At 37.7% G+C, this 21,622-nt stretch overlaps 1 protein-coding gene across 1 annotated transcript in view; it reads right to left on the bottom strand.

The window, feature by feature from the left end:
- RNF180 (ring finger protein 180) overlaps positions 1-21,622 on the bottom strand; it is a 78,752-nt gene that overhangs the window by 11,131 nt on the left and 45,999 nt on the right. Inside the window, exons 6-7 of the mRNA XM_062019175.1 lie at positions 15,887-16,112; positions 11,741-11,866 (exon numbers count right to left, since the gene is read on the bottom strand). Of these exons, the coding sequence (XP_061875159.1) occupies positions 11,741-11,866; positions 15,887-16,112 (352 nt within the window). The remainder of the gene's footprint in view (positions 1-11,740; positions 11,867-15,886; positions 16,113-21,622) is intronic.

Genomic DNA, 21,622 nt, shown 5'->3' with positions numbered 1-21,622 from the left:
TCCTGTTTCTTCCTTCTTCTGTCCCTTCTTCTTCTCCAGCTGGTGGTGGTGCAAGGAGTAGGAAGAGTGGGAGAAACAACCATGCTGACTCCAAGGTCAGTGATGAAAGAGAGGAGGAGGTGTGCTGGAGCAGAGACTCCCCTGCATTCTACAGAGAGAACTGGTGAAGCAGTAATTTGTTTGCATTTCTTTAAAGATCCTGCATCAGCGGTAGAGACTCATTTTGATAATGACCGCATACCAGGGGCAGAGACTCATTTTGCTAAAGCTGGCCCCAGACCAGGGGCAGCAACTCATTCTGCTAAGAACCCTGAGCCAAAGGCAGTGACTCACTTCATTAAAGGTCCCGTGCCAGGGATAGTGACTATAGACACAGGAGGCCATGTCCTGTGGGAGGGACCCAATCACTTCACTACAGACCCGGAGCCAGGGGCAGTGATTTTCTTCATTAAAACTATAGCCAGAGGAGACCATGTCCCAAGGGAGTGACCCAATGTTCACAAAAGCTGTAACTGTGGGGAGGAACCCACAAGAAAGCAGCTCACTAAAATTATGCCCAGAAGAGGCAGTATCCCAAGGGAGTATCTGGAGAAACTACAACTGTGGGGAAGAATCCATGACAGAGATGTTCATTAAGGACTGTGTCCCGTGTGAGGGACTCTGTATCGGCAGAAGCCGCAGCTGCTGGGAACAACCCACACCAGAGAAGTTCATTAAGGATTGTGTCCCGGGGGAGGAACCCTGTATTGGAGCAGTGGAAGAATGCAAGGAGTCATCCTCCTCTGAGAAGAGAAAAGTGGCAGAGCCCATCTGTGAGAGACTGACCACATCCCCCATCCCCCATTCCCTGCCCCCCTGAGCCGTTGAGGGGGGAGGAGGCAGAGATATCAGAAGCAGTGAGCTGGGCCCGGGAAGAAAGGAGGGATGGGGGAGGGAGATCTTAAAGTGCTGGTTGTAATTTTCTCATCATCCTACTCCCTTTTTGCTTTTATTCCATTCTGTTTCTTGTAGAATAAACTTTCCTACTTTCCTCTCTAAGTCGAGTACTGGAGTCTGTTTTGCCCAGAACCATAATTGGCAGCGAGCCCTCCCTGCCTTTGTCTTAATCCACAACAAACTTGGTTATCTTTTCATTCCCATTTTGCTGGGGCCTCTGCCATCCTAACAAGGGTGGGGGTGAGTGGGGGCATCGAGTGAGAGAGTGTCGTGGTGCTTCTGTGCTAGTAGGGCCAAACCATAACTAGCTTTAATTTTCATACATTTGTCTTTAAAAAGAAAATTTATAATCTCTTTTGGTCACATTTGCATATGGATAATCTGTCTTAACATTGAATTTCATTTGTGGACACCTTCCTTGCAATGACAGTCCAGATAATGAAAACTTGGGAATCTCAAACAGCACCCTCAAGTATTTAACTTTCTGTGGCATACGCACTAACAATCTATATTAAAAAAAAAAAAAATAAAATGTATTCAGAATATTTTGACTCTGTAATTTTTTTCTTTCATCTGCTTTTCATTTCTCTTCCACTGGCTCTTCACTAAATCTCTTACTCATTTTACAACCGTCTAGATCTTTATTCACTAACACTCTCTGCTGTTGTTCCAACTTTTTATCACTGAACACTTCTAAAAACCACATTGCAAGTTTAGTTTTCCTTTACATTTGTTATCTGCCCAGCTGATCAAACATTGTATTTCAGCTGTCAGCAACTCCTACTAAATTATCATCAAAAGAGTCATCAGTCTTTTGTATCATATTGTTGTACTGGCATCACTTCCCTCTAGTTTCATTCTTCCTGACAACTCCCCCCTAACTACTTATATTCCTTCAGGCTCCATTTGTTTGGATTGCTACCATACAAAATATGCAGAGGCAAAAGCTATTGATCTGTATAGGTGGGCTTAATATAACAGATCAAGATAACTGAAAAAGTATAATATAGCATTAAAAAGGATCTCATATCAATGCAATTCTCTAATGAGAATGGTACTTGGCATACTGCTCAATTCTCTTTAGAGGTTTATTTCTTGACTTGCATGACTCCTACATTTTGTTTAAAAAGTAATTTAATGCTAAAGATCATTTAACAAAAACTTTACAGTTTTGTTAGATGCTGTTGCCCACAATCCTTTCAGTGCTTAAGGCTTACGCCAATTTTAGTGGATCATTGGAGAACAGTAAACTTTTTCATTGAAAGTAAAGTAATGAATTGGCTCTACTTGTCTTAAGACTGGGTCAGTCTGACAGCAAAGGTTAGAGAGAATATACAATGGGCATGCCAGGGCCTCCCCAGACTACTCTGTAAGACAAGGCTATGTGTATCTACCTTCATATATATTCAAAACAAAACTAAAATTTCACAAAAAAAAAGTTACTTCAAAGTTTATCAAGAAGGAAGCTACTTAAAACTAAAAAAAGTATGTTTACAAACTGTTAAAAAATCATTCCTCTAATCCTTCATTAACTGTATAAAGGTAGTTTTCTCTGACTTTTCCTGATGACATTCCAAAAATCTGTCTTTATCTACTCAGCTAAGTTAATCATCAAAAGTCTCCTGACTTTATGCTGCTCTTTGTTCATCTCTTGCTACTAATCTAATAAAAATGTGATCACTTTTTCATGCTTATTAATGTCATGGTTTCACATGACAGTTGTTTCTGGTAATGGGGAAAGGGCTGTAAAGATGGCTTCTGTAAGAAGTTGCTTGAAACTCTCCTCCGGTCTGAGCCACACTCACTTCTGGGGCTGAGCCAGTTAGATGCCTCCTCAATCTCCTTTTAAGAAGGAGAATAGGAGGGTTCTTCCTGTTTCTTCTGCATCTTCTTTGGGAAGAGAGAGAGAAGCAACCATGTGGACTCCAAGGTCAGTGAGGAAAGAGAGGAGGAAGTGTGGTGGAGCAGAGACTCCCCTGCATTCTGTGGAGAGAACTGGTGAAGCTGAAGTTTGTTTGCACTTCATTAAAGACTCTGCATCAGGGACAGTGACTATGGCTGGAGGAGGCTGTGTCCCATGGGAATGATCCCATATTCACAGAAGCTGTAACTGTGGGGAGGAACACACAACAAAGAAGCTCATTAAAATTATGCCCAGAAGAGCCCATGTCCTGTATCTCCAGGAGTTGCAACTGTGGGGAAGAATCCACGCCAGAGATGTTCATTAAGGACTGTGTCCTGGGAGAGGGACCCTGTATCAGAGCAGGGGAAGAATGCGAGGAGTCCTCATCTGAGAAGAGAGAAGCGTCAGAGCCCATCTGTGAGAGACTGACCACATCCTCCATTCCCTGCCTGCCTGAGCCGTTGAGGGGGGAAGGAGGTAAAGACATCAAGAGCAGGGAGCTGGAAGAAAGGAGGGATGGAGGAGGGCGATGTTAAAGTGCTGGCAGTAATTTTCTCATCATCCTACTCCCTTTTTGCTTTTTGTTCTGTTGTTTCTTGTAGGTAGTAGAATAAACTTTCCTACTTTCCTCTTTAAGTTGAGTACTGGAGTCTCTTTTGCCTGGAACTGTAATTGGCAGCGATCCACAACATCCTTGGTTATCATTTTTCCTCTGATCTTGCTGGGGTCTCTGCCATCCTAACAAGGGTGGGGGTGAATGGGGGGCACTGTCGTGGTGCTTCATTGCTGGCTGGGCAAAATCATGACAATTACTTCCACAAGTCACCTCAAGTGCTTTCATGCTTCCTCTTTTGTCCAGCACACTCAAATTTCAGATTTTATTTTCAATTTTAAGGGTTTCCAAAACTCTGACTTGCCTCAAAAAAGGGTTGCCTATTTGTAATTATGACATGCAAGTAAGATATTCCTTCAGAAATCATAGCAGTTTTCTGCCCAGTAAGTGCTCTAGGATAAACTGAACTCATGTTCATGTCCAAATTTTGAAGCAGTGTGAATCTACCTGTGTCACTGATACAGATACATGAAACAGCTGTCATGAGCATGTTAGGTAGCAGAAATGATGTCTGTATTTGTCCTGCTATCTTCTGTAGTATCTCATTGATTATGATGAAGCCAGCTGTTACTTCTACAATCTATTCTCAGCGAAAAATTCTTTGTTACTCTTATAGTAAATGGGATTTCTATGAAGCCTTGGATCAAAGGGCTGAACATCAGGCAAACTTAACTTTCAAGGTAAGATGTTTTTACTGCAAAGCTGAGATTCTTCAGGGGCTATTTCAGTAGAAACTGCTCTCTTATGCAGTGCATTTCAGTGTTAAGTGGATTAGGGCAATGTTCTGGGGAAATGTCTGACACAACCTTTATGAAACATAACTAATTCACAGCTAAGTGGGAACATAACCAATTTCACTGGAGGTTGCTAGGATTTATCTTTTTGCTACTTTATTTGGCACAACTGGCAAGAATCATTCCCCATTTCCACTGAATGCAAAGAAAGACACTTGCTAATTCCTGCCAGTGATGAAGACATCTGTTCACAAATTGTCATAACCTGAACTAGTCTCAGCAAAATCTTGCACAAAATATAAAAAAATTAAGATCAAGAAATATTTTATGCTCCAAATAATAGCAGCCCATTCACTTCTGCCATGCCTCTCATGATCTTAATCGCCTCTGTTATCCAAATAGACTCTGTGTTGAAAGGTCATGACTTCAAAAACAGTAATTCAAAGTTTACCTATGGTGATTTAACTAGGATTATGGTTTGTTCTCAATTGACTTTAGAGGGCAAATAATAAATATTTCTCTAATCTCACTTGATAAATACATAAAATCCTTTTACAATGCCTAAATTAAATTTGTAACAGAAAACACCATTGTCATAAAATTGTACAATATCTCACAAAAACAAGCATATAAAGAGTAGATTAAACATCTTCCTATCCTGCCATTCTTTCTCTGACAAGATCAAATAATGACAAATTGCTAAATGAGGAGGAAAGACCACAAGAACAGGGCAAGTAACATATCCCCAGTATTCGGTCTCAGCTCCCAAGGCCTTGCAGTTCAACGATCTCAGCAGGCAAATGTGGAGTCTTTTGAGTTCAACACACTTTACTCTTTTTTTCTTACAAGAATCTGCCATTACTTGAACCAGTGCTCTAGGCTAATGATAGTTTTATTTAATGTCTTGTAGTTCTTTTATTATGAAACAGTGAATAATAGCAGCCCATTCACTTCTGCCACGCCTCTCATGATCTTAATTGCCTCTATTATCCTCTCTATTTAGTCATCTTATTTTGGCTGAAGTATGCTTGCCTATTTACAGAGTCCTCATCAGGTCATAATTTAAAACTGTCATTCTTACTTATCTTCTTTGTACCCTTTCAGTTTCCTACATTCTTTTGCAATGAAATGAAAACATTTTTATTATCCTGAATATTTCAGTACTGCAAGCAAATCTTATCACCTCTGTTTCTAGCAACAAATATGTTGGACAGTACAAACTGTACCCTATACCCGTCTGCAACCAGGTTCTAATGTCCCTCCAGTGAGAAAAATGAGTAATTTATTTCCATCTTTTAAATAGTTATTAATAGATGAATGGATTTTCCCTCTTATCTTGAACACAGCTACATTTTTTTCAAGCATCTTCAGAAAACAATCTTCTTGACTTTTGGAATTTGTATGCTGCAGTATGAAAAGCACAATACATTTAACTCTCTTACAAGTTCATTTGAGTCACTCTGGTACAGTTGTGGGGTCGTGGTTGCGTAAGAAGTCTAAAATGTTCTTAGTTTGTCTTACTGGTCGGTATGGACAGTTGGTTCCCTAAGCAGAACTACAGATGCCAATCTAATATCCATTCAGGGACAAGTCAAGAAATATATGGGGAAAGGATACAGTATGCTTTTTGGCATGGTCATTCTATCACAAGTCTTAGTGTTGCATAATTATAGCTATGAATATTCACGGCACTGTAGTTTTACATTAAGAAGGTTGAATGGAAACATGTTATCCTGATGACATCTACAGATTAGCTAGAATTTGATTCCGTTTAATGCACTAATGAAACAGTAAAGTCATCTGAGTAGATATAATTCTGAGATATAATTCTCTCCTACACAGGCTAACTCTGGATGTAGTCTTTACAGCTCAAAAAAGGCTATGAAATATCTTTTCCAATGGGACTGTGGCTCTGAAGAAGTCTCTAATGAGCAGCCTCTGAAAAACAGCTTAAAAGATAAACAAGGCCATGATAATGCTTTTTACTAACACTGTTGGCAAAACAGCAGAGACAGACAGTGGCAGTGCTAACAGAGCTGAAGCTTAAGACATCTTGGTGGCACCTGTGTACCCTAAAGTTCCCCTTCAAGTTTTTTTTCCCTACAGATTTACTTCTGCTAAGTAGATGCTAGTCAGAGCACATCTGTTCCACAAAATCCAAGTGGGATCTTGGAATCCAGAAATCAGTCTTATGTTTCTTACCAATGACCTATCACAGCTGAAAGGACCTAGGAGGCAGGAAAATGTGTTAAGTGTTAAAGTCCAAGTGCTGAAAAATCAGCAAAATGACAAAGTTGCCATCAGTACAGCTGATCTGAGACATACTCAACCAGCAGTGCTTGGATTCTTGTTTTTTTCTGTCTTAGTGTACTATAAGCACAACAGATGCTCAAAGACAACAATTCCCAGTAATGTGTGTCTCTATGAGGCAGAAAATTCACTTATTGTGAAGATTTGTTGACTGTAAATGTATCTTGTGAGAAATACTTACGTGCAAATTAACTTTTTGTGATTCCACAAGCTATACTGAAGAATCTTATTGTTCCTGGCTAAAAAAGGAATGCCTTCTGGTGAAGAAGCATTGCATAGTGTCATAACTGCAGTATTGAGTAGTATCACAAAGGAACAATTAACTTAAAAACTGTTGATAGAAAAAAATGCAGTAAGGAAAGATAAAATAATAGAATCTGGGAAAAATAGGGATTATTCGGAGAGACTTCTTATAGTCCAGCATTACTCTTATTGCTCAAATCAATGCTGCACCTTTTATTTTCAGCAACACCTATCTTGTTTCTCTTCTCCATAAATCACAGTATCAGTAACTTGAAAGCCAGTAACATTTTTTTCTTCTTTTTAAACAGAGAAGTACAAACTTAAAATGTAGTGGAGGTAATTTTATATCTGTAAATTTTTATAACAGTTAACATCCTTCCTTTACTCTCTACCTAACTGAAATCACAACAAGAACCTTGAATCAAGAAACTAGATTTTAAGTGTATACCACAATTTTATAGACAGAAAAATGTATCAACATTTTTCAAATGTATCAACAGGTATTATTAAAAATTTTCACAATGTTTCTTTTCAAAGAAATATGTGGGAAATTGTGCACCATTTATGTGACCTACTGAGGTGATGGGAATTTCCACCAGTGTTAGCAGGCATTGAAAATACTGTATCTTGCAATCCTTGGCTGATGCAAGTATCAATAGTGTTTTATTAAGTCACTAAACAGATGAGATCAGTAAAGAACTAGCACAGATTTCATTGTATGCAACATCAGGGGATTTTTTTTTTCTAAGCCTTTTTAAGCCTTTGAAAAAACAGGTAAAAAGCATTACTTTATTTCTAAATAGGTTTCCCCCCCTTTCAATTTAATCATCATAACTTAAATAAAAACACTAGCATAAAAACAGTTGGAAGGAATTTCCTATTAGCGAAGGAATAGTTGAAACAGCCACCAAAGGCAGTAATTCAAAGGTTTCACAATCATCCTCTCTCATTCTGAACAGCTAGCTATAGACTTATCTCCTGGCATATCTACAGTCTTTCTCTATATACAGGCAGCCAGCAACCTTTTACAGCATTACCATCACTACCTTGACTACTCCATCCTGTATCTCTGGTCTCTTCAATGCATTTCTTTCACAGATTCACATAAAAGTTTTTAAAATAACCCTTTTAGGCCCTCTGCATGAACTGTCTCAGTCTTGTGTTTGGTTTTTTTTTTAATTCTTGCACTTGACTACATCAAAGTCACTGTTAAATTACTGTATTTTCAATTTAATTGAACTTTATTACATCTTCAGCCCACATTTCTGGTTCAAATTAACTTCAGAGACTTACTCTTAATTTGTGAACTTTCTGTGATGAAGCAGTGTTTATAGAATGCAACTCCAATTCAATGGCATGCAAAGGCTACATTAGGATGTTACTAAACTATAAATTACATGATAAGCAGATCCAATTGAGCACATGGTTATTTAACTATCATAGTCAAACTACACTATCTATTTTTAAATCTACTTAAGGAAAACACTATTTGAGATGCCGTTTGTATTATGCAATTACATTTTTAAAAAGTTAACAATGCTCAAAACAGTAACTAATGTATTATCTTTGTTTATCTCATATAAAACATATGACGTTTTGGAGGAATATTTAAAATTAGCTTGTTAACTTTCACACACAGTAAAAATCTGAATAGTAAAACAAGATTGGTTTCCATTCCTGAATAGCACTTCTATTTTATCTTTAAGCTACCTTTGATCAAACAAAGGGTAACATATACAGGTTAATGCCATATGTAATGTTTACGAAACATATACAGGCATTCCATTAATGACTTTGAATCACACAATGGTGTAAAAAAATACAGTACAGTATAAAGACAAACTACTCCGGAGCACTTTTCATTACCCTGAAAACATGGAAGTGCTACAGTTTCTTGCTTTTTGTAGACAAACTCAAAAGTTACAGATATTTGGGTTTGTTTTTTTTCTTTAGTTAGATAATTTTACATTCCTTGTGGAAATTCTCATATGAAAGAATACTCATATATTGAGTGAGTATACTCACATATTGATCTGTTTTGCTCAGTGAATCAGTTAAGGAAAAGCAGAAGGAAAAAGAAATTTATTTTATCTAGCAGTCCTACAATGCTGAGAATGTCTAAATTAGTTAAAGCTGATAAACCTTATATATAGTCTTCTCAACAGTAATTTTTCTCTCCTTGCATCCAAATCTAATTCTGGGATCTGATTTTATCAGGTCTAGCATGTAAAGCGAGTAGTTCACTGTTCAGCTTTTATCCAGAGTATTAAAATAATATTCTGGAAGAGGTTTTGTCATATGGAAACTGGTAATCACATAAAGTCTGAAAAGAGCTGCTACATTTTCAGTGAGCACTGAACCTTTGGATACAATCTGAATGAAAGAGCATTTGCACTTCTAACAGGGCCATAGAATTTTTTCTTTGACCATGCAGAATTATCTTACAAAGAGGTAATTACTCTCACATTCAAACCTGCATGTTTTCATTGCTTTTAGAGCATGGTAATCACACCCTTTGTCACCCATCTCTCTACTCCTGTACCCACTCTGTTCTTCCTATTGTTCATATTTTGCCTCCTGCAATTCTAACATTTTATTAAGCTGTTATTGTTCTAATTCAACAAAAATTATTCTAAGTAGCCTCTTTTCCCCTGCTGTTCTCAGTGAAGGGGTTTGCATTTGTGGAGGTATCTATTATGGTGTTAGAAGCCATTTGCTGACAGTATTCTCAGTCTTCTATGCTTTTGAAGTCCCTGGGAGTTCCCTGAGGCAGGAAATAGAAGCAAGGTTAAGAAAAGTAAACATGGATCTTTAGATGCTGCCAAGCACAATACAGATGTAAGCCCAAAAAAGCAGTCAATGAGGAAAATATTATATACTTGTGTTTGGAACTGACACAAACCCTGCAGTAGCATTTATTCAAATAAGAAGTCAGAAGAGAGAGGCATAGCGGCAATGCTAGACTAAGTAAGACTAAATGTCAGACAGCTACATGGTTTGGGTTTCCTAATAACTAGATCTAACTGTATTCACATTTGGTGTGGGACTTTCGTGCTTTTCTCTGGACACATGTCAATCCAGCATTCTGAATTACCTTTGTGGAATAGCATGCCCAATTTTCAGGTAGCACACACAGTATCAGAGCCGTGAATTATGAATTATGTAACATACATAAAGTAATGCATTATTATAAACCAATAAGCTCAGCACCAGTGTCCCTTCTACATTAACTGCTGTTACAGAAAAAAAAAAATCTTTGTTTTTCTTGCCAACAGCTTCCTCTCTAGTGCCAAAGATGATCTACTAGTCCTCAGACTTTTCAGGTCTGTTCATTTATGACAGCTAAGTGCACTCCTCATTACTTTCAGTATCAAAGTAAGGTCTTGTGTGACACTTTGCCACAGGTTTGTGTGGAACCATTTTTTGCTTGATAACAGGGGGGGGGCTGCAGTGCTGGTCCCAGTAAGCAGTTCTCGAAACATCCCCTGGCTCTGAGGTGGACCCACCTCCAGCTCAGCCAGGCCAATCTGGTGCCTCTGCCATCACTATTTAAGAAGGGAAATCTGAGCTGGAAGACGAGATGGAGGTGACCGTGCAGACCCCATAAGCAAGAGATAGAGAGAGGAAGGAAGAGTGCTGGACTGGAGACTCCTCTGAAAGCCGGGATGAGAATACAAGCTATGCCCCTGCAACCCATGGAGGGTAATGGCAGGACTGAGAGCCACCAGCAACTCCGGGTGAGTGTGCCCGGATGGGTGAGAGACTGTGTGAGGAGATGGCCATGGCACAGGCTGTGCTGGAGAGCCTGCGCGCCGTTGACACACACACAGGAGGTGAGGAGGAGCTGCAGCTCTCAGGATTAATGCACATCAGAGCAGCCCATGCAGGGCTGCCCAGCCTCTGAGGGACTCTGTGCTGGAGGAGCCCATCTGCCTTAAGGAGAAACAAGTGGCAAGAGCCATCAGGAACAGACTGATTGAAACCCCCGTTTCCTGCCCCCCTGAGCCGTTCAGTGGGGGAAGAGATAAAGACACTGGGATTGGGGCTCTGAACCCAGGAAGAGAGGAGGGGTGGGGAGACAGTGGTCTTAAAGGGCTGGCTGTGCTCTTCATCATTGTACCACTCTGTGTTGTTTTCTGTTATGTTTTGAAGTTCATTATGTTTTGGTTGCTGTTGGATTAAATTTATTTATCTTTTCTTCCCCAAGATAAGTAATCTTGTCTGGTTTGCCTGTGACCATAAGTGGCAACTGAGCCCTCCTATATTGTTTGAAAAAGAGTATCTGCTAACAAGGCTCAGCACTACAGAAAGTAACCAAGTAAAAGCACGGAAGGCTGGTGAAGAAAGACTAATAGACTGAAACCAAGCAAACGTGGGTAAACAGTGAGTCTCACATTTCAGTAGTCTAACTTAAATCTTTTTCAGTTACTAACCAGTTAATACCAAGAAAATATTTAAGTGTTGAAGAACCAACAAAAGGATTAAGCTTTCTTCATATAATGAGGAAAAAAAGGTAAAACATCCACAGCCTTTTCTCCATTTTGTATGCAAAAAATTGCAATTGTAAAAACATGTAATACAGAATAATATACATATATTGTATTAGTCCAACTTTTTCATATCATTTCTTTCAGAAAAAAATTATGCTGATTTTTTTTGAGAACTAGAACACTCAGAATTATTAACTGTTTCCCAGAGCAAATTTTTTATTCGGCTATGCAGAGTTTTTTCCAAACACGAAACAGAGCTATCATGATAACATCCACAAAACTAAAGATTTAAGAATAAATAAAAAGAAACACACACAAATAGTATTTTCACAATTTGCAGTTTATCTCTAGATTGCAAGCACTGTGTCTGAGTCGCCCAGAAATATTTAACCCAGCTCTACTTTAATAATCATCCATCTCTGATTTCCTATGGCATGTATTAGCTAGAGACTTATTTGCAAACACTATATGAAAGACTGACTGAAGTTTACAGAAAAATTTAAAAACTCACCTTCAAAAACTCTGAAGGCTGTCTTGCAGCTTGGTAGAGGCCATTTTGCAGAATTTGATTTTTGAAAATTTTCTTTTAATTTCAAATATTCCGTAGGGAAAAAAGACCTGGTAGAGTTGTTCAGTTCTACAATAATTAATGGAAAATAATGTATTAATCAATACTGTAAATACAGCATTAATTTACATATGTCCACACTACAAAATAAAAAGCCATTATCTACTGTGTAATCCTTTTTCTGATTACAACAGAAATTGTTTTAAAATAATATAAGTCCAAGCATTTCCAGACATATCAGGCTGGTTAGATTCTGTTCCTCTGAAAAAAAGCATTTAGGAAAGATAATGTCAAATTCTAGCAAAATGAAGTATATAATAAATCAGGCTATTTAATTTACAAAACTATGATGACCTATATGAATGAAAATGACATATATCAAACTGACTGTGGTATTAACTCTTGGTTCATACTGGCTTTTGTTAAACACCACTCATTATCAGCAACGCAGGGAAAAGTGATGAGTCTGAAAAAACTGTTGGAGAGTTTACATTTTGGATTAACTTGAATTAAGAATAAATGTGTAGAATGGTTAATTACACACCACAGGATTTGACCTAGTTTACTAATATGAAGAAATCTTTAGCCTCTTAGGATGTAATTTGGCCCCCAAATCCCCATTTTGGCCCCTCAAATCACCATGGCTCCAGACAGATACTCATCATAGCAGTCACTACCATAATTCCTTCTGGTCCTTAAAAGATAGTAAAGGCCCTTCACAGATCTTTGAAGAGGCTTATGTATTATTACTTTACGTGGTTCATTGCAATTGTACATACATTTCCAATAATCAATATTTTATTATCAAATATTTTTCTCTGGCAAATGTGAGAATGAGAAGGCTTTTTTGAACGTGCTCCAGAAAAAACAAAAAAATCTGAATGACCTTTGTAGAATCCTTTTCTATATAAAGAAGAAAGGCATCAGCATATTTGAAGTACAAAAAATATGATCATCTTATTCTAAAAATTGTCCTGTATTTCACCACGTCAGAATGTGTGTGGAATGAGATCACACAACACATCGACAGTAAAGAAATCTCCAACCCCTTTCATCTCATTATGTGAGAAGAGTGCTACTGCACCCATAAAGCTTTGTCACTGAAGGGAAAGAGGCCATTTGCTCTCCTAAAAGCAAAAGGAACAAGCCGTGAGTTTCCCACTATGGTTTTTTATTTTTATATACGAGTTTTATATTCTATAGAACATATTTAGATTAAGTATAAGCTAAAAAGTGAACTTTTGAATGTATCCTTAGATTTTTTTTTCTGGGATATCCTTGTAAAATACAATTCAGTTATACAAAAGGAAACCTGCATAAAGTATCCAGAATACAGCAGTGAAGGAATAAAACATTCCAGCTGTAGTAGTAGGGAAATATGTAAAGAATTCTTTGTTGGCTTTATAAACCTACACCACCAGTGACTTCAACATAAGTTTTTAAAAGGCTTAATAAATCTGAGTAAAAAAAAAAAAAATTACTACCTTTTAAATTGGCCTGGCACCATCTGTTTTCCTTAATGTGTTGATTCTACTAACTTCTCTAAGGATATGATATCATCAGCAATATTTCTTGGTTGATTTAAAAGGTGCTTAGTATGTTATGCACTGAAAATTACAAAATATCTTCTATAATATAGATATAATAAAGTAATGTAAGTCTAGCGAACCTACTTTGAATTTTTTCTTTGAATCGTAGAATGGTAGGGGCTGTTTAGTCTAGAAAAGAGGAGATTGAGGGGGGATCTTATTAATATTTATAAATATCTAAATGGTGAGTGTCAGGAGGTTGGGACATCCCTTTCTTCTATGGTATTTAGCAACAGGACAAGAGGTAATGGGATGAAGCTGGAACACAAAAAGTTCCACTTAAACATAAGAAAAAATTATTTTACTGTTCAGGTGAGGGAGCCCTGGCACAGGCTGCCCAGGGAAGGTGTGGAGTCTCCTTCCTTGGAGGACTTCAAGACCCACCTGGACACGTTCCTATGCGACCTGATCTACATGGATCTGCTGCAGGGGGGTTGGACTAGATGATCTCTAAAGGCCCCTTCCAACCCTACCATTCTATGAGTCTATGATATATAGTTATATACTATATAGCAATTTTAAAGAGCTACTGTCAAGGCCATATGGATTTCTCTCATTTGATGTTAATATTAAATACATATTTTATACTATTAGGGCTCTCTATTTACAGTAGACTCTATTTACATATTTATGACACTACAGTTACACTTCAGCCAAACGAACTCTTTTTCTCAAAAAACCTACATACTTTAAAAATATTTTCACTGAATGGGTTGGGTTGGAAGAGACCTCTCAAGGTCAACTAGTCCAACCTACCCTGCTCTAGCAAGGTCAGTCAGCTACAGTAGGTTACCCATGGAGTGTATCAGGTTTGGTTATCTGCAGAAATGGAGACCTCACTGCCCCTCTGGGCAATCTATTTCAGCACCCTTCCAGAAAAGTTTTTGCTGTGTTGAGAAGGAATTTAATGTGTTTCAGTTTGTGCCTACTGCCTCTTGTCATGTTAGTGGATGCCACTGAGAAGTGTCTTGCTCCCTTTTCTTCATTCCTGCCCATCAGGTTTTTATATACATTGTATGTCAGTTACTCAAAGGCTACAAAGAATCCTAGTAATACTTTACTCAAATGACAGTACTTTAAATGTGTTGAAAAATTTGCAAACACTCTCCCTAGAGTGTTTCACTGCAGCAAGTCTGTAAAAAGTTTTTTTAAAAAAATTACATAGCCCTAAAACAACTAAAAGTAATTATTGGTGAAACACACTTCATCTGTATGTCAAATCCAAAGAGCATCAAACATTAAACAAATGAAATGAGAACAGCTTGAAACCTCTATACATCAGCCAGGCACGGTGCTGAGAGTGCTCAGGCTGCACCATTCAATCCATTTTCTCTGCTGCAGTGCTGACACAGACAGTCCCAATCCCTAGCCACCAGCAGCTACCCAGTGAATCATCCTGGGGCAATTAGTTTCTCTAAAAAATGCCACCTTCTCAGCCAAATGAGTTCCTGTTTGGCGTAGTCAGTTCTTTGATCTGGTCTGCCACCAAGTTATACAAAGTTGTGTCTCTGCAGAGGAAGAGTCTGTGCACAATCAGAAACAGAAGCTAGGCAGCTCTGTTATCAATGTGAAATCATACCTTAATCTGCATCCTCAACCTGTTATCATCACTGCACTCTTAAAGAGAACTGCTGTAATATCTCTGCAATATGCAGAAATAAACACTCTTGCATGCTCGAGTCATTTACATTATTCTGTGACCTGTCTATACAGAGTTCTAAGTGCTGTAAAGGCCTAGTTCAGATACAATAGTGCAACTTTATCAATGGTGCTTGAATTTGCTTTTTTTAAGATCCAGACATAAAAACCTGACACATGCTACTACAGGTATCCCATATACAACACTACTCACCCTCTTCTATCTCTGTACTTGTTCTGATGTCAAATTCTCCACCCCTTACCCACCCTATTTTCCTACTGCTAAAAGTCAGGAATGCTAAAGATGAAGGTATAATAGGGTAGGAAGGGAGAACTCAAAAACATGATTAGTTAGGAGGGTTCTATAGTTCTGCCAGCCTTTATGTTCATTTGTAGCTAAATTAATACCAGAAACCCAAGAAAACAGTATTTTTGTGCTAAGTTATTAATTTAAAAAATGCTTTTCTGGTAGGATATTTTCTGAAAGAGCCCATTATGTTTGGAGCCTGTGATTACTTAGCAAGAGGAAACCAAAGAAATGTAAATATCAGAACCTTACTTAAAAAAGCAAAGTGTTTTAAAACATGCATTCAGAGTTGCTTCTTGCCACTGGAGAAAGTCTTTGTGGAATAGTTCTACGAAGAGTCACATGCAAAGAAAAACTCACAGTGAATTAAGATCACTAAATTTTCTGGATGTGGCCTATAGCATACTATTCTTTCCTTCTTTTCTTCTTTTTATGATTATATGTGGTTAGCAGGGTTTTACTATAGTTTTAACTACATATTTATTTAGGCCAGAAATACAGGGAGGAAAGCTACAAATATTCTCACATATAGCAAAAAAACTTTAAATTTTATACCTGTTTGGAAAAAGACTCTGGCAATTGTAGTGCGACACAGTGGACATGGAGTACTGGCTGGATTGTCTTTAGCAAGCATCCTTAGGCAAGGTTCACAAAAGATGTGGTGGCATGGATAGCACATGTAAGGATTGAAATAAACATCCAGGCATACTGCACAGAGATAGCTTTCTTTATCTCTGCTGAGTTCACGCTCATCCTCTGTATGCAGGTTATCATTTACAGTCTGCAAGAATAAAAAGAAAAAGAAAATACCTTTTCACAGCTCAGCTCACGACTATTTTGGGCAAAACGACTAGGCAGGAAGCTGACTTTATGAAATGCTTAAGGAGTTGGTACACACTGCTGAAATTCTTAATACAACTTATTTCTAATGAGATGATGAAATACACTGATAAGACAGGAACGTCACAACAAGCACTCTGTGGGAAAAAAAAACCCAAAAATCATGAGACTGTAGAAGAAGGAAATAACAAAACAAAAAAGGCTGAGTAAAACTGTACTATGATCAGTTTTATTTTAAAAGGAATTTTAACAATTTATTTATAACTTTATTTGTAACCAAAACACTCGGTTGCTTTACCAAGAAAGGCAAAACAAAGCAAAAAGCTCTAAAAAGAACATGTGGGTTGTCCTGCCTTTGAAAGGTAATTTGTGAAGGGCATGTTTCCACAAGAAGAATGACTCACAGTTTGGAGACAGTTTGGCTTTAGTACTATGTCCAAATGTAAGCTCTCATGCAACTCTAAGTGTCAGTAGTGTATGGCTCTTGAAGCCCTTAGCTCAGCACTTATTACTCTAGCTTGATCTTCTCCATACCAGACTTGAGATGGGCCCAGAAAACTTCAATGGGTACTGAAATTTACTGCAGAGGCAACTAGGCAATACTGACAATCATCTATAGAACCTAGTCATAGACAGTAATAATTGGAACTATTCTTGCTCTATGCTGTAGCAGAGTGTTAGAGCAGCACTGTATTATTACTAATCAATAACACTGTTTAACCCAAACTGCCTCTACGTTTACAGCACAGGCAACCTGCACCAGAAGAGAAGGACAAAAGATAGTTTAGAGAGAATTACAGCTAGGTAATTTAGAATGAAGGAAGCCACATAATACTGTTTATTTGACAAAAAGTGGAAAATGATTTGGCACAGAAAGTGAGGAAAGTAGTCTGAGCTTAATACATGACAGAGATGACTTCAGCAGAAATTAGGAAACACTAATATATTGTGAAAATAACAACCTCCTCCAACCCAGATAATGTGGATATGGTATTGCTGGGTTAACAGTTGGACTCGATGATCTTAAAGGTCTTTTTTAAAGTCTGATTCTATTATTATATGTAATGACAAAATCATAATTAATCCTAGAAAATCAAAAGATGAGGTGGGGTGGAGAGGGGAAGCTTTTGCTGGCAGTTTTTGTATGAGCACTGATGGAAAAGGAAACATACAGTTTGTATAGAGGAGCTGCCTGTCTCACTAGCCGCAAGTTAAACATCTTGCATGAGCTACTTATGTAGCTAATTATGAGTGAACTACAAGCAACATGGCTGAGGACTCAAGGGTAATGCTTGGTTCTGAGATATATTTGTAATCACAGTGAGATTCACAGACAGAGGAATCTCAGAGCCAACTGCAGTTAGAAAGAAGAAAACAATTATTCTATTGTGCAAACTAGACTCTGGTTACAAGTAATTTGGTTAGCAGAACAGAGGAAGAGCTGTCTTCTCTACAGCTTTGTGCCCCCTCTCAAATCAACTGTCTAGGCAGCATCATTTAGTACTGCAAAGCTAAAATCAGAGAATGTTCCCTATGCAAGAAGCTAATGCATAATAATTTAAACAGGCATTATTTTTTTGTCTGCAATTAAGAAGTGCCTATATGTTCCATAGAGACAGAGCTTTAGAGTTTGAGCACTTTCAAGCATAAATCAGAAAGCTGTACTTGTAGAATTGCAGTACATGTAAAATTGCAAATGGTCACGTAGACACCAAGGACAGAGATGGGAGTAAAAAGATTGCCAAATATTAACAAGAAAACCTTGAAAGTAGAACTATTACTCCTAAGAAAGAAAATAAATGTAAGAGCCTTCAACAGCTTCCATCTTTGCAAGTCACAGGGTAACTGCTAATACTGACTGTACCACCTGACGTTAAGCCCTGATATTTCATGGGTTGGATGGCAGAAGGATGTTAACAACAGCAACAAAAGGCCTGTAACAGAGGATAAATTTCCAATTGGAAAGCCTATAAAGAATGTTAACTAACAAGCAGTCTAACATAGTTTGACTGGACTAAATAACATGATATTTAATGTAAGATTTAGCTGTAATTATATGAAAGACCTAGAACTAATGGACGTAGATACTAACAAGATTCTCTGTGCATGCCACCAGTAAAAGAAGGTTCAGACTAAAATCTGAGCGTATGGTAGGAACAGTGGTGAAACTAAATAAAACACAAATAATATTTCCCCTAAGATGGCAAACTATGAAAAAATTGCAAAACCCTTCACTTTAAACCGATCAATTTAGAATGCTTTGTAAGGTCAAAATTGTCCACAGTAAAAGGAAATCAATGCCAAGAAAAAAATCTGTTCTATATTTCACAGGATTATCGTGCAAAAATAACTGCCTGAAATAAAACTTAAATACAAAATACATAAAACTGTATTTCATAGAAATATTAAGCCAAAAAAGATTAATGATCAAAGGTGGAATTTTTTCAAAGGCCTTAAAGTAAACATATAATTTTCCATATAATTAACTTTAAGAACAAATAATGAAAGCCTAAAAATACCTGTGTATGCTTTGTCAATGCAAACACAACCCCAAGTTAATTAGTAGTTGACTTACTATTAGTGCATAATAATTATGCCTATAAATTTCCATAAAGGGTGTGGAGTCTCGTTCTCTGGAGGTTTTCAAACCCGCCCGGATGCATTCCTGTGTGACCTGATCTAGGTGGACCTGCTTGAGTATGGGGGTTGGACTAAGTCGGACTAGTTCCTTCCAATCCCTACCATTCTGTGTTTCTGTGAGAAATGAGCTGTATAGTCTCACATGTGGTCTGTGAAGCAGCACAATGCAGTGTAGTATGGAGGACTAGCACTGTGAGATGCTGGCCTGGGTAGTAATGTGCACTGTGAAGCATCTGGGCATTAAATAGCAGAAGATGATGCAGCAAATTTTGCCAAAGTGATTGAGAGTCCCATGGAATGGAGTCTGAGAAAAACTGGTGGATGCATTATTAGTGTGTAACCCACCAATTACATCAAAAAATTCTCTTAAAATGAGAAATGTTACTCATTCTTGTCATAAACCTGTGGAGATCCCATTCCAGACTGCTCTTATAATGTGACAGTGACGACATGTTCCAGTGGAGAATGATAATCTTGTTCAGTAATTCTTTCCTAAAAGATACTGACACATGTGTGGATCAGAATACATCTTCCGTCAGATAGTACATTGACTGGTTAGGAGGGGAAAAGTTTTTTCTGTCTTTGCATGTTTAATGTAAAGGCAAATAAAGCTATAGTCTCTTTGTGGAGGCAACTCCTTCACTGTTCTTCTGGATAAACAGTACTTCTAACAGAACCTCAAAAGGGAAGCAGTGGTGTGTAAGACTCAAGAATCCACATTTTCACCCTTACATACCAGGAAGAAGAGCCGACTTGCTGCATGTTTGCATATATTACATTTGGAAAGCATGCTGTAGGCATTTTCTGCTTCTCAGTAAAGTGTTCCATGCTACTCGTCAGCTGTATATAAAAAAAATCTGAAATGATCTGCATCTGTAAAATAGACTTTAAGCCTTCAGTTATAGTGTAATCTGAATATTCTCCAGGTTTGAAAAAGTTTGAGAGAAACAACATAGATCCTCTTGAGTACAGAAACGGATCAAAAAGAAATAATTACTTCATGATTGCTACTGGAAAAGAAATTTAAAATAATAAAAATTAGTGGATTCTGCCCAATTTTTAACAGAAATGCTGTTTATAGAAGTGCCATATCTATCCATCTATCCCCAAGGGCTTTTGAACTCATTAGCCAACTCTAACCATATCTTGTGCAAGGGTTGTGACCTCAGGTATATCGGCTTCCTGAAAATTTCTTAAAAATTGGTAGCTAGATTGAGTAGAGAGAAGTGAGTGCCATCACTGTGGGAAAGTCTACAGGTCCCTTCTTGCTCTGAACAGAATTTATTTAGCTATTTACTGCAGACTAAATTGTTGACTGTTAATGGAGTTTCAAAAGCAAACTCATAAAACAAATTCAAGTCTGATTTTAAAATGTAGGAAAAACCCTACCAAAAACCTTTACTAGCTAAACTAGTAGAAGTTCTTATAATTCAGGCCACGAGGTCCAGGGTTTGTATGGCTTTGAGCACATGGCCATCTTGTGACATGCCTGACAAACCTAAGCTTGAAACATATAATAGGGCAGAGGTGCCAATGCCCATGGCTTAAATGTTTGTACAAGTAATTTAGTCTGAACTCTCTGTAGTCTAAATTTTTCCCCATACAACATTTCAGAAAAATCCTGACACCCGCCCTTTAAATATTTGTAACAACAAGGACATCCCTCAGTCTTCTATTCTCCAAGCTAATGAAATGCAGCTCCCTCAGCCTTTCATCATAAGGGAGATGCTCCACTCCCTTAATAATCTTTGTGGCCCTGTGCTGAACTCTCCAGCAGCTCCTTGTCTTTCTTGAACTGAGTGGCCCAGAACTGGACACAATATTCCAGATGCGGTCTCACTAGGACAGAGGAGAGGGGGAGGAGAACCTCTTTCTAACTTCTATCAATCTCAGTTTGTTTATATCTTTATGTAATTATGGGTACAATAGTATTACTACAATCTTTTCTTAATCATGAATGATCTCATGGTGAAGAACAAAGCGAAGTTAAATTTCTTATGCAGTTAAATGTTTACAGAATTATTATAGTTGAGAAAACTAAATATCAGATTTGTAATGTTTACTGTATCCAAACATTACACAGACTAGAAACAGAACTAGGTCAGCAACACTATGAATTTATTATACTCCTGCATAAGATAATTATACAACCTATTATTTTAGTATCTGAGCAGTTCACAAGTGCAACTTATCACAACTTGCTTGGTTAGCTGATTTTTTTTTTCTCTAATTTGCATTAAAATTTCTCGTACTTAACTACTGCAACTTTCCGCTATTTCCAACTTACTCAGCTATGATAAACTCATTAGATTCTGCACAGTGCTGTTTGGACTTGACTAGGTGACTGCCTTTGCACAGATCACCAATGAATAGAAGATAGAATAGAAGATCCAAGTCTTCTAGCCACAAATTAAAATACATGGATAATGTACAGAGAGGATGCTAGAGAGTAAAACAGTAAGCTGACAGCGCAGAGATGTTCACAAAGAGCAAATGACGCTTGTTAGTTATGAACCTCGATGTGTAAGCTGGCACTAGTACTATTTTCTTTTGTTCAGCTGCACTAAGACAGTTTGTAGAAAGGATCAAAAGTGCCGACAAAGCTGCTCTTAGTCAACAGTCTTTGTTAATTGCTCTGAGATCTGTACCCTTCTCAATACACATTGTGCTGTGTACTATAAAATATAAGTCTTTTAATATGCTGGCTTGGGAAAGTTAGCTTGAAGATATTGTTGAAGCATAAAGAGATATGAAAAGAAACAATATTTTTGGTTCCAGTTTTCCCAAACACTTTGAATAGCTGGAACTAGT

Source organism: Colius striatus, chromosome Z (genome assembly GCF_028858725.1).
Source record: "Colius striatus isolate bColStr4 chromosome Z, bColStr4.1.hap1, whole genome shotgun sequence".
Taxonomy (NCBI): Eukaryota; Metazoa; Chordata; class Aves; order Coliiformes; family Coliidae; genus Colius; species Colius striatus.
This window is presented reverse-complemented; position numbering and strand designations above follow the sequence as displayed.